The sequence below is a fragment of the Phoca vitulina genome, unplaced genomic scaffold (genome assembly GCF_004348235.1).
Source record: "Phoca vitulina isolate PV1807 unplaced genomic scaffold, GSC_HSeal_1.0 scaffold4, whole genome shotgun sequence".
Classification (NCBI taxonomy): domain Eukaryota; kingdom Metazoa; phylum Chordata; class Mammalia; order Carnivora; family Phocidae; genus Phoca; species Phoca vitulina.
Window position 1 is genome coordinate 7,792,892 of NW_022589707.1, and position 12,606 is coordinate 7,805,497.

The 12,606-nt window shown below is 51.6% G+C and overlaps 1 protein-coding gene across 5 annotated transcripts in view; it reads left to right on the plus strand.

Annotated features, from left to right (window-relative positions):
* The window catches only part of HIPK2 (homeodomain interacting protein kinase 2), a 183,539-nt gene that overhangs the window by 113,548 nt on the left and 57,385 nt on the right, over positions 1-12,606 (plus strand). For all 5 annotated transcript variants that reach the window (XR_004298993.1, XM_032401465.1, XM_032401467.1 and 2 more), the window contains exons 3-6: positions 6,339-6,462; positions 6,730-6,849; positions 8,670-8,756; positions 10,393-10,577. Coding sequence is in view for 4 of the 5 variants with exons in the window: in XM_032401465.1 (XP_032257356.1) it covers positions 6,339-6,462; positions 6,730-6,849; positions 8,670-8,756; positions 10,393-10,577 (516 nt within the window). In the remaining variant the exon portion in view is untranslated. The remainder of the gene's footprint in view (positions 1-6,338; positions 6,463-6,729; positions 6,850-8,669; positions 8,757-10,392; positions 10,578-12,606) is intronic.

The window sequence follows — 12,606 nt, forward strand, 5'->3', positions numbered from 1 at the left end:
GAAATATCAAAGCTTCCATAATTGATGTGTCGAAAATGACAGTTGTTTATTCTCTTTCTATAGAAAAATAGAATTTTCTGTGTCTTGCTGCGGGAATGTTAGAAAGGAACAATCTCTCTCTTAGGTGCAAATTTTGTCTGGCACTTCATGTGTGTTTAAAGTATTTTTGATGTCCCAAAATAGCAATGAGGAGACTGTGTAAGATGATTCCGTGGGGTAGCAAATGAAGGATGAGTCATTAACAGAACCTGGGTGATTTGGAGCCCAAGGGGGAAGGCCCGTTTCCCAAGCCAGCAGCCCTACCTGCTGTGGAACTGAACTGAGAACAGAAACAGCCCCCGTGGAAGAAACCAGAATGTTTTCTTTTTGTTTTTACGTATGTAAACTTTGAAACAGAAAGGCCAAATAGTGTGCCTCTCGTCATAGGGCATGTTGCCAAAGAGATGGTGCTAGCTTCAGGGGAAACTGATGCCCGCTAAGAGTGTGGGGTTGAAACAGAACGATTCCTTCTACAAATGCGTAGGGAGCACCTTCCATGCCCAGGCACTGTGCTAGCGCTGCCGACAGCCGTGACACGGGGATGGGGCGAGGGTGGGGCATGCACTCCCCCTGCCCTGTGCCCCGGAGGCCACCCCCACCTGTGCACTTACCGAGACTCAGCTCAGACTTCTCCCAGGAAGCCCTCCCTGCTCTGCCTCTCCACCCCCATAGTCTTTCCCCCTTCGTGCACTGGGCATGTACTCGGCACGTTGTATGTTAGCTGTTGGCATGCTCTCACCTGCAGCCAGGCAGGGAGCTCCTGGAGGGGCCATAGGGTCTGGTTTATTTATTTTTCAATCTTCAGCACCGTGCATGACACATAGCAGACACTTAGGAAATGGCGGTTTGGACATTCGAGTGAGTGAGTGAATGAGTGGAGCTTGAGCCAACTTCTCGCTCAGACTCACCATTGGTGAGAATGGTTTTCACTTCAGTCAGGAGTAAATGGGCCTCAGCAACCATCAGACGTGCCTCAGGTGCACTGAACAAAAAGAAACCGATTTTAGGCTTCACTTTGAACTTCCAGGGGCTCAGAGCCGAATGGACCAGCAGCACAGGGAACAGGGCAGGTGCAGGATCGCAGCAGAATGGTCTTCAGTCCCCCGGAGATTACTGAGAGCCAGGTAGAAGAGCACCTTCCTTAGCCGAGGGCTCAGGGCCTCGGTGTCGAGCAGGCATTTATGGAGCACGTGAGCAACAGACCCTGCCCCCTCAGAAGGCTTAACGGCGAGCCGGTGTGCAAACGGTGTTCAGAACAGTTGGTGCCCAGTTCACGTTTATTGGACCAAGCTGGTTATGGGTGGTCGTGTATTCATCCCCTGGTGTGGCCAGCACGGAGAAGGTGGGCAGCGTGTGTTTGAGGAGGAAGGAGGCGGGAGGGGCCAGGCTGTTGCAGAGATGTCATCAGGGTATCGTGTGTGCTGGAAAAGGAATGAGGGAGAGTTTGGGGGCGGATTGGAAAAGACAAAGCAAAGGCTAGAGGCCTGGATTGAAGAGGCACAAGGGAGCTGGTCTCCCTGGGAGCCGAGGGCGGCGCTGGCTTCGAGAGAGTTAAGAAGAGACGGGCTCTGGAGACCTAAACTGTGAGGCCTTGTCAGCCCCCTCAGGACCCTGGAGCCCCCTGCAAACCCCCGCCACTCTCTCTGGCCTTTTTGCTGGAATCGGTTGGTGAGCCGCCCGCAGGCCGGTGTCCCCCGGGCCCCCACTCCCGGGGTTCCTGCCCACACGGAGGCCTGCTCTTCCTCGGGCGAGAGCCTGCCCCTCGTGCCCAGCTTCCATTCCCTCGCGAAGATTTACCCCTTCTGCTGTCCTCTTTGTGCTGCCTTAGAACTTTCCGTGTGAATCACATATTGTAGCGCTTTCTTATATTTAATAAAGGTTTATTCAATCAACAAATCCTTATTGATTGAGTGGCTACTAAATGCCAGGTACTGTGCTGCCCTGTGGACGGAGCAGGGGGAGACAGACGGTAAGCAGGTTATTGGGGAAGGTGCTATAAAGTGACATTTATGGCACCGGGGATGGAGACTAACTGGTGTCAAGGGAGGCCCGTCTGTGGCCGTGACAATTAAGCTGAGGTTTGAAGGATGAGAAGGAGGCAGCCATCTGAGTGCCAGCGGAGGGAGCATTCGAGGCAGAAGCACCATGTTGCACGGAGGCTCTAGGTCCAGGAGCTGCGGTCCTCTAGACATTGAAATTGAAAGGACAGTGGTGAGCAGGGCAGGGTCGTGGGCCATGGAGGGATTTTAGTGCAGCAGGGAGCCTCTGTGGGCCTGAGAGCGAAGGGAGAGGTGGCCTGTCTGCTCCAGAAGCTGTGCAGAGAGCGGCCACCATGGGGGAAGGAAAGACCCGAGAGGGGGCTCCAGGTGGCCAGGGCCAGTGTGGTGGCAGCGGACATGGAGAATCGGGGGCCAGTCTGAGAGATCCTTGCGAGCGGCGACAGGGATGGATTGGTGGGGAGGACCAAGGTAGAGGTGGGAACCAGAGAGTGTCCTGGGTTTCCAGCATGAGAGCGGGCCGGAGGGGCCGTGAGTCCCTTCAGTGAGACAGCCCCACAGAGGGAGGGATGGAGGGAGGGACGCATTGGGGAGGGGAGGCCAAGGGGAAGAGTTCCCTTGTAACCAGACTAAGTTTGAGGCGACTGTGAGTCATTCCCAGGGAGGCGCTGGGCCATCAGGACGTACCTCTGGAGCTGAGAAGGGTCCAGCGTGGAGATGGATGTTTGGAAGAATGAATGGAGTCCAGACCTGGGGCAGTGGATGTAGTTGCTGTCAGCTTCCTAGGGCGGCGGAGACAGTCGCCACAGAACGCAGGACTTGGAACAATAGCTATTTACTCTCTCATGGGCCTGGCGGCTGGAAGTCTAAAATCGAGGTGTCGGCAGGGACATGCTCCTTCTGAAGCCAGTCGGGGAGGCTCCTTCCAGGCCTCTCCCAGCTTCTGGCGGCCCCGGGCACCCCTTGGCTGCTGGCGACCTCACTGCAGCCTCTGCCTCCATCCCCACGTGGCCATCTTCCCTCCACGTCTGTGTCCCAATTTCCCTCTTCTAAGGACACCCGTCCTGCTGGCTTCAGGGCTCACCCTACTCCAACGTGACACAATCCTCACTAACCACCTCTGCAGCAGGCCCGTCCCCAAATAGTGTCACTTTCTGAGGTGTCGGGGATTAGGACTCCAACATGTCTGTTTCGGGAGTTGACACAATTCAGTCCCTGTTAACCTAGAACAAGGGTGCAGAGAGAGAAGACAAGGGGTCCTTGGGGCTTTGCCATCACAGAGCAGGTGGCCAGAGGAGGACAAGCCCACAAAAGAAACGGACAGGCGGGAGTGTGTGGCATTGTGAAAACCCCGACTGCATGTTTCAGGACGGGCATGGGACGGGATGGTCACCCGTGGGAAAGACATGTGCCTCTCGGGTCACGGAGCTGAGAAGTTGACCAGTTGACGTGACAACGGCGCCCTTGAGTGAAGCAGAGGATGGAAGTCAGCTGGAGGAGGGCGAGAAGATGGGGGGTGAAGCGGAGATGCTGCGGGAGACCACCCTGGAGATCTGGGGGGTCAGGGGCAGAGAAATGGGGCCACAGCTGCAGGGTTGTGAACGGACGGAGGAAGCGTTTGGTTTCGTGTTTGGTTTGCTTTGTTCTTGTGTTGTATTTTAGTTTTTGAAATGGGAGAATCTGGAGCGTGTTTGTACACTTGAATTAGCTCTGTTTTCGCGTCTGCGTGTTTGTGTTGCACACCAGTAGTGTTCAGCCTTCCTTGTCACGTGGGCTAGCCCGTCGGGGACGGGACCGGGCCTTCTGTTTCCTCTGTCCCGCAAGCATCTAGCCTGACGCTTGAGCATTCGTTCATCGTGGTCACAGCAAGAAACATGTTCTGCTGTGCACACCGTGGTGCCATGAATGGCTGCCCCTTCCTTTTCTAGTAGGAAATGGACTGTGAGCCTTCTTCACAGACCTGTTCAGGTAACATCAGTTGACGAAACCCACGTCTGGTGTTTCTTGCCAGAGAACATCACTGAAGTGCCCTTCGCTCCCGTCTTGTGTCTTGGATTCACCTTGCACATCCTCAGGGAACAGAACCTGGGAAATGGGTTTCCAGAGGTTCCACACGGCCTGCTTCGGGGCGTGAGAACCAGTGATTAATCTGTTAGGAAGGTCGGCCCCGTGGCCAAGTCCAGAGATGCCCCCATGAGACCAGCCCAGTATGTTCCCAAGACCCGACCTGGAGACTACGAGGGGCAAAAGCCCAGGTCACAGGAGTAGGGAGACAGAGGTGTGGAGAGGCTTGATCCTGCAGCAGCAGCCTGCCAGAGGGGAGCAGGAACCAGGACAGGCACTCGTTCCCCAAGGAGAGGCCTGAGTCTGCATGTGAGAGGAGACTCTCTAGAACACTCTAGAACAGAGACGGCAGAAAGGAAGGCAGGTTCTGACACATAGGGAATAAGAGAGATTGCATTGCTAGAGGCAACCCGCAGTCATTTCATCCATGTACACCGTCCAGCACTGCGACTGAGATGACTGGCAGGTGACTTCCAGAGGACTCTGGAAGCCCACGTGTGTGGGGGCAACCCTGGACACAGTGACCTTGGCCAGGTGTGGGACTGAAGGCCCCATGACACAGGGCAATCTGGCAGGGATGTATCCTAAGGCAAGCACAGACCTCCCCAGTACACCAGCGCCAGAGGGCAAGAGCATCCTTCCACGTTCACCTAGCCGTCAGCACCCAGGACTGGAGGACACAAAGACCTGTGCGAGGGTGAGGCGCCAGGCAGAACCCTGGCAGCCGAAGTTGCCAGCAGTGAGGGGATGGGGAAGACCCATTAAGTAGGATCAGTGGCAGCTTGCACCACCACCACCCCCCACACACACACACACAGTAACTCCCTCCTACCAAGCCTGGGAAGACCCACCCGGCCTTGGACTCTGGCAAAAGTGTGTTTGGAGCCCAGACTGAGGACTATGGCGCTCTAGAAGCAAGCACCTGGTGGAGGTGCCAAATCCCCAGCTCTGAGGAAATGAGGAAACTCTTTACTTCTGAAAAATCAAGACTGTGTAACAAAACATCTTGGTTTTTTTCAGTGCTATGATCTGGAGACAAAAGATGAGCCAATGAGAGCAAATTTAAAAGAAAAAAGTGGGGAGATACTTTCTAAGTGGGAGCATTCAGCTTGAAGCTCCGAGACAAGGGGAGGTGTTCTGACCACACTCTTGCTCCCTCCTCCTGTGTTAGCTGGGTGAAAATAACCCAGACGGAGTCGTCTCCCCAGCTCCCACTGCTCCCACTCCAGGCTCCTGAAAGGATAGGAGAGTGGCGTCTTCTGGCATTGCTTAATCAAGTGGGAAATTTGCAGAGAAAACAGAGGCTGGGCTAATGCATTTCATTATCAGCAGAGCGCCTTGAGCCACATTTTTTTAAGCTGTGTTCATACTTTGAACCAGGTTTTCTCCAAAATGTACCCCTACTTAATCATGACACATTCTTAGAAAAGAAAATGCACTCTGTGGTGTCCTTGGTTTTCGTTACTAACTACATGTGAAAATTTCCCTTTGAATTTAGGTGGTTTCCTTCGGAAGCTCCGGCACGTAATCTTGTCTATCACGTGAAGGGACATAATGCTACAGTCAGGAACGGGTTTATAATGGAGTTCTGACTGGTACCCAGACTATGGATTCAGGAACAGGGTTCTATAATTATAATATTAGAGGACTTTTTAGGAGACTAAGTTTTTAGAAGCTGATGATAAAACAACAACAAAAAAAATAGTATTTCCTTACAAAAGCGTGATTCAGACTCCTAAGAAGACGGATCATTGGCATTAACGGATTTTGGATTGAATCCCCTTATTCTGGGGTAGAGGCAGCTTGTTTTCTATATTACTGAAAGTAGAGGACCTGTATTTCAGAATTCCTTTGTAAAAAACCAGGCATTCTCTAAAGATTGGTTTCCTGGGTTTTCAATTACAAAAGATAACTCCTGAGTCTCTCTAAAGTGGTTACTAGCTCATCTGGCTAGAGTATAATGGTAATGAAGTCAATGGATGGGGCTCCCTGTAGGTCTATTCTAGACCTACCCTTCATCTCAGCCGGCCATCTGACCACACTGCCTGCTTACGGGGGAGGACCAAGCCCAAGAATGGAGGGATCACTGCCATGCAGTGCAAGAACCACAGGTCCTTTAGAGGGAGGCAGTCATGGCACCCCGGGTTTGAAAGATAGAATTCTATGTAGAGTTCATATAGAAATAGCTGCCTGCACTTCCAAATCGCTAATGATTTCTCTCCCATTCTTCCTTTTCAGGGCCCCTGAGATCATCCTTGGTTTACCATTTTGTGAGGCAATTGATATGTGGTCCCTGGGCTGTGTCATCGCGGAGCTGTTCCTGGGCTGGCCGCTCTATCCCGGAGCTTCCGAGTACGATCAGGTGGGTCCAGGCAGCTCAGGCGTTCACAAGAAGCACTTCCTTTATAACATGACACATGGGTGGGGTTATAGGGTATTTCCTGGTCTCCCAAACCTTGCTTCCCGTAACAGTGCTTTTCTTTCTTTATTCCTCTTTCTTGCCCCTTTTTCTTCTATTACTTCTTTCTTTCCCTATAAAATTGTCATTTTTGTCAAAGGCACTAGAGCCATGAGTACACCATAGGTACGACAGGGAATGGCCTGACCTCCTTCTCATCTTTTCTTGCAGATTCGGTATATTTCACAAACACAGGGTCTGCCGGCTGAATATTTATTAAGCGCAGGGACAAAGACAACTAGGTTTTTCAATCGTGACACAGACTCGCCGTATCCTTTGTGGAGGCTGAAGGTAGGAAGAGCGGCCCCTCCACTCCTCCCCAGTGCCCGACACTCAGGGAAGAAGGGCACCGTCCACTTAGTGGGGGAGATTTGACCATCGGCACGTGGATCCTGGATTTCGCTTTGATTCAGCCAGCAGCATGGGAGAGGGGGTGACCATTGTTGATATATGGGATGGATGAATTCGGATGTTCAAAAGCACCCCTTTGCTTGGCTTGCTGCCTGCGAAGCTCAAATCCCAAGTTCTGGTGGCTAAACTCCTGGGATATAATCCCTGTAAACCATGATGACTTGTTGGGTTTGTGCTGGAGACAGAAATGAACCACCCCCTACCCTCGAGGAGCTCCCAGTCCAAAGGGAACCTGGACGCATGTGGCGAGACCAAGCCCGCACCCCCCACACCCCCACTGTCACAAGTGCCCTGTCCCTGGTAGGAGCAGAGTGTGGGGCCAAGAGGAGGGATCCTTGAATACTGCCTGGGGCAGAGGGTCAGGGAGGAGCATTTGAGCTGGGCCCAAAAACATGAAGAGGGTCTTCCAGGCAGAGGAAACAGCCTCAGCAGCATGGCATCCTAAGGCTCTAAGGAGGGGTCTGTCTGTCCGAGCCGGCAGGTGGTAAAGTGCGCCATTGCACACCATAAACTCTTGGGTGGTTTTACTTTAACGGAAACATATTTTGCTTTCACTTTGATCTGTGCCTGGTAATTAAAATTAATGTGTTTTCCTGGGAAGGAGAAAATAATGCAAGTCTTAAGTATGTTTTATGTTCATTTTAGGTGTTTCTTTTTTTGCAAGAGAGTAGGTGGGGTTTTTTGTTTGTTGGTTTTTTGTGTGTGTGTGTGTGTTTTTTTTTTTTTTTACAGAAACCACAGCCAAATTCTAATATGATTTAATGATAAAGTGTGGCCAGTAGTTGCAGATCTAGAAAAGAGATTTGAGAGCTAAGCAAGCACTCTGAGGCTGTTGATGAGAGGGCTGGCATTTGGCAACTGTGAGAGTGAGCAGCTCAAGGTCAGGTCCAGTGAAAAAGAGTTCCGGGGTGGAGAAGGGTGAGGCCAACCAGGGGCAGGGTTCGCTTCTGTGTCTTCGTGAGGAGCCTCAGTCCTCTGTGTCTGGCTGTTCCTGGGATCGGAGCTTGGATCCTAGCAGCTCCAGGTGTGGCATCCTTGAGTGAGATTTTGAGGATCAATTACCTGTGATCCATGGATGAGTCCAGAAACCCCTAGTAATTGGAGACAGCAGCTTCCTAGACCAAGGCCGGTGCAGGCACCATATGTGTGCGGCCCAGCCCTAGGAGGACTCTGGGGCCAGCTGCCGCTTCCTGGCCATGCTGCCTTAAGCTTGCCATTCCTCTTTCTCCCTCTAGAACATGGGTTGGTCATCGTCCTACCTAGGATGGTTGTGAAGAATACTGAATGAGCTCATGGGCTTTAGAACAGTGCCTGGCAGGCAGTGAGAGCCTCTAGATGAGAGTTTGAGAAATAAAATTTAAATTTATAAAACCATGTGGAAAAGGGCCTCTGCTTCTCCACATGCGGAATCTCACCTTATCCCTTAAACTCGGGGGAGAATGAAGAGTTATCAGGGATGTGGCATATTCTTATTGGAACCCTCTGGGTCTGATTCAGAGTAGGCCCCCAAAGGGTGTTTGTGGGAAGGAAAGAAGAGAGATGAGTTAGTGTGGTGGATGAGCAGGTCACTTTAAGAAGAGTGTCCTCTGAAAGATGGGAAAAAGACCCTCCATGAGAAGCAGAAGCTCCAGGGTTGGAGTCACAGTGACGAGGAAAGAATTCACAAGACCAGTCAATCAGCTTTTGCCTCTTTTGACCAGACACCAGATGACCATGAAGCAGAGACGGGGATTAAGTCAAAAGAAGCAAGAAAGTACATTTTCAACTGTTTAGATGACATGGCCCAGGTAAGCCCCATGGGTGAGTATGCAGTGTTAGCCCTTTACAAACCGAGCACAGCAAGACCTCTGCGTAGTATAAGATGGCGGGTAGAAATTCACGTTACTCAACTGCAGTGGTTGACCTTGACCTTGAACAGTGATATGCCACTCCTAGTAAGAATACCATTGGGTTGGTGAAACATTTTCAAAACCTTACACCAGCTCTTTAAAAATAGCTTCAGTTTATTGGTTCCCATTTGTAAAAAAAAAAAAAAAAAAAAAGCACTGGCTAATCTTAGTGATGTTTTCATGAGAGGAATTCAAGCTCATTAGCACATTTGAGTCTCATGCCCATGAGTCAGTGTATTAATTCCCTCAGGCTGCTGAAACAAGGTACTACAAACTGGGTGGCTTAAGACAGCAAACATTTATTCTCTCCCAGTTCAAGAGGCTAGCAGTTTGGCATTAAAGTACCATCAAGGCCATGCCACCTCTAAAGGCTCTAGAATGAAACTGTCCCGTGCCTCAGTCCTCATGTCTGCTGGCCCCTGACGGTCCTGTGTCCCCTGATGTGTAGCTGCATCACCCCGACCTCTTCATCCTTCTTCATTCGGCCTTTATTCCTGGGTTTCCTCTTGCCTGTGCACCCAAACCTCCCTCTTATTTCCTTATAAAGACACCAGTCATTGGTTTGGTACCCACCCTACTCCCGTATGACCTCATTTCAACTTGGTTGACATCTGCATAGACCCTGTTTCCAAATAAGGTCACATTCACAGGTACTGAGCATTAGGACTTAAACATATCTTTTGCTGCCACACAACTCAACCCACTTTAGTCAGTCTCTCTCAGCTCACTGGTGGGACCACAGGCTCTCACCTTTGTGCCCAGAGAAAATTCTAGAACTTCAGCTATTTTTAGTGTAAAGACGAGTCTAAAATCAGAACAACCCAAAGAGAGTTTTTCTTAAAAGCAATGAGAAGTAAAGCTATAGACCAATAAACACTCAGCACACTTCTTACTGAAGGTGAGTGTAACCAAAAATCATGATTGTGAGTAAAGGATACTTGTCGGTTGATTAGAAGCTTAGATTGTCTGAGAAAACTGAAATTGCTTTCCGGAGCTTGCCTTGGAAAATAATAGAAAGCACCACAAAACAAGTCTTTCAAAAGCTGTCTTAAGCTTGCTCTTGGAAGAAAAATCCTATGCTCAAATATCCTACTCGTCTTGGCCAGAGGTAAGCCCCATGAATACGGGGCCTAAATTAATTCTGGCCCTAACTCAGTGCATTGCCAGAGGACACAAACATTATAGACGGAAGAAGAGGTCACATCAGCTTCTGCAGGTTAAATAAAGAACCCTTTTTTGCATTTCATTTTTTACTACTTGCTTGTAGTTACTGTTTTTCAATTGTGACAAAATATGCATAGCATAAAACTGACCGTTTTGACCATTTTGAAGTATCTAATTCAGTAGTATCAAATACATTCACATTGTTATGCAACCAATGTCCAGAAGTCTTTCCATCTTGTGCTTATTTTCAATGAGGTGTGATATGAGGTACATTTCAGCTTAACTGCTGGAAGCAGGAGCAGAGAATAAGGGAAGTAGGCGGAGGTGGGGCACATTGGGGTTTTGGTAACCTGTCCCGATTTCCCTCCAGGTGAACATGACAACAGATTTGGAAGGGAGTGACATGTTAGTGGAGAAGGCAGACCGGCGGGAGTTCATCGACCTGTTAAAGAAGATGCTGACCATAGATGCTGATAAGAGAATCACTCCAATTGAAACCCTGAACCACCCCTTTGTCACCATGACACACCTACTCGATTTTCCCCACAGTACACAGTAGGTGTCTTACTCGATGCTTTTTACCAGGAGTCAGCAAACGTTTTCTTTAAAGTCCCAGATAGTAAATATTTTAGGCTTTGCGGCCATATAGTAGTTCTGTCGTTATAGGCTGAAAAAAGGTGGCAGCCAGATTGGGCAGCCCGGGGCCACACTTTGCTTTACACCAAAAGGAGGGAATGGTGGAGCGTGGGAGAGCGCGAGGCAGGATGAACCGGCCCCTGGGACCTGTTCATAAAGGGAGTGCTCAGAATGGCAGCATCTATGAAGCGAAGCCACTCAGTGCCAAAGCTCACTCCCAGAACCTTCTGGAGTGGCCTCTGTCTGGTCGGGATCCGGGTTTGTTCCTTCGGTCATCCATCCATTCAGCAGGCTGTGTGCTGTGCCACGTGCGCGTACAGCGTGGGGCAGAGCAGATGGGGGGCCCCCGCCCACTGGGGCTTCCAGCCTGTAGGTGAGGGAAAGGCACCAAACAGGTGACCCCCAAAGAAGCCGGCTGTTATCAGGGAAAGTAGGCTGCCATCGGGGCAGGGCAGGGCAGCCCCCAAGGAAGGACCGCCAAAGGAGGAGCAACAGGGAACCAGGGACAAGGCCGGCAAGGGCAGGAAGGGCGCTGCCTGCATGGGGACTCCCAGCATGGGCGGCACAGGGTGGGAGCTGGGGTTCCAGGGGGGAGAAGAGGCCTCGGGGTGAGCCGGGCAGGGCCCCGTGTTAAAGATTTGGGTCTTCATCCTAAGAGCAGTGGAAATCACGGAGGGACTCCCGAGCAAGGGATGGCTGGTTAGAGTTGATTTAACAAACACCTACCTGCTGCTCCATCAAGTCAGAGGGGCTGGGAGGCCAAGTGCCCGTCAAGGTCGGCGACGTGAAAGTTGTAGGTGGCCCAAGAGCTGTTTGGGGGGAAGCCCCAGCAGGTTGCAGGACTGAGGGGAGGGGAGAGAGAAATAGGAGTGACTAGAGGGGCCCAAGGGGGTTCCGCTGATATGAAGAGACTGGAACAGTTCAACATGCTGGCAGGAAGTGTGTGTGGTGAGCGAGGGATTGAAGAGAAGGATGCAGAAGTTCCCTGAGATGCCGGGAGGGGCCTGGATTGTGAGGCCATTGTTACGGGGGGGGGGGGGGGGGGGGGGGAAGTACATGGGTGTCAGCAGGCACGCTGGCTGGATGAGGGAAGTCGAGGATGTTCTTCAGGCAGCTCCTGTCTTCTTTTGTTGAGAGCCAGGTGGTTGGTGGCTGAAGAAGCGTAGGAAAGCCTGGGTAGTCGGGGTAGGAGGCGGCAGAGCAAACTCACCAGAGCCTTAGGGGATAGCTGCGGAGCATGGAGTTTGGACATGAATAGTGGGGAGGGTAACCGGACCCCCAGGTGAGGGCCTGGAGAGAACTGACGGTTAGTTGGGGTCACCCCGGTTGGAGCTTTGCCAGGCTGCTAAGAGAAGACAAACTGAGAGACTAAGGACAGGTGGCCATAAAGTGGTCAGAATCCAGGAGGATGACTATGGGAGGCCTAGCTGTGAGAGGGAAAGGAGGTGAAGAAGGAGGGGCCAGAGGGGCTGAGCGGGCTGATCCCCTCAAAGACTGGTGATTTTAGGAACCGCCGAAAGAGCCAGAGGGGCGAAGGTGCGGCCGGGAGATGCGATGCTTGAATTTGCAGTGTGGGGAAGTGGAGCGGTTGCGGTTGGTCGCGAGTGGGTGGCTAGAAATGACAACAGGCCACCAGGACGAGAAGTAGCTGAGAAGCCGGAGTGCCTGCCAGCCGGAGCCTCCCCTGGTGGGCAGGGCATGGGGCACAGTGGAGGACAGGCCTCCGTGGTGGACGGGGAGAGGTGGTGGCAGGATGGGAGGAGTGTGGGTTTGCGGAGGCTGAGGAAACAAAGCACACCGAGGGCCTGACTGGCTTAAACAGCAGAGCTTTATTTTCTTACATTTCTAGAAGACTGAGACCAAACACCAAGATCAAGGTGTTTGGCAGCATTGGTTTCTTCTAAGGCCCCTCCGCCTGGCTTGTAGATGGCCATCTCCCCCCTCGTCT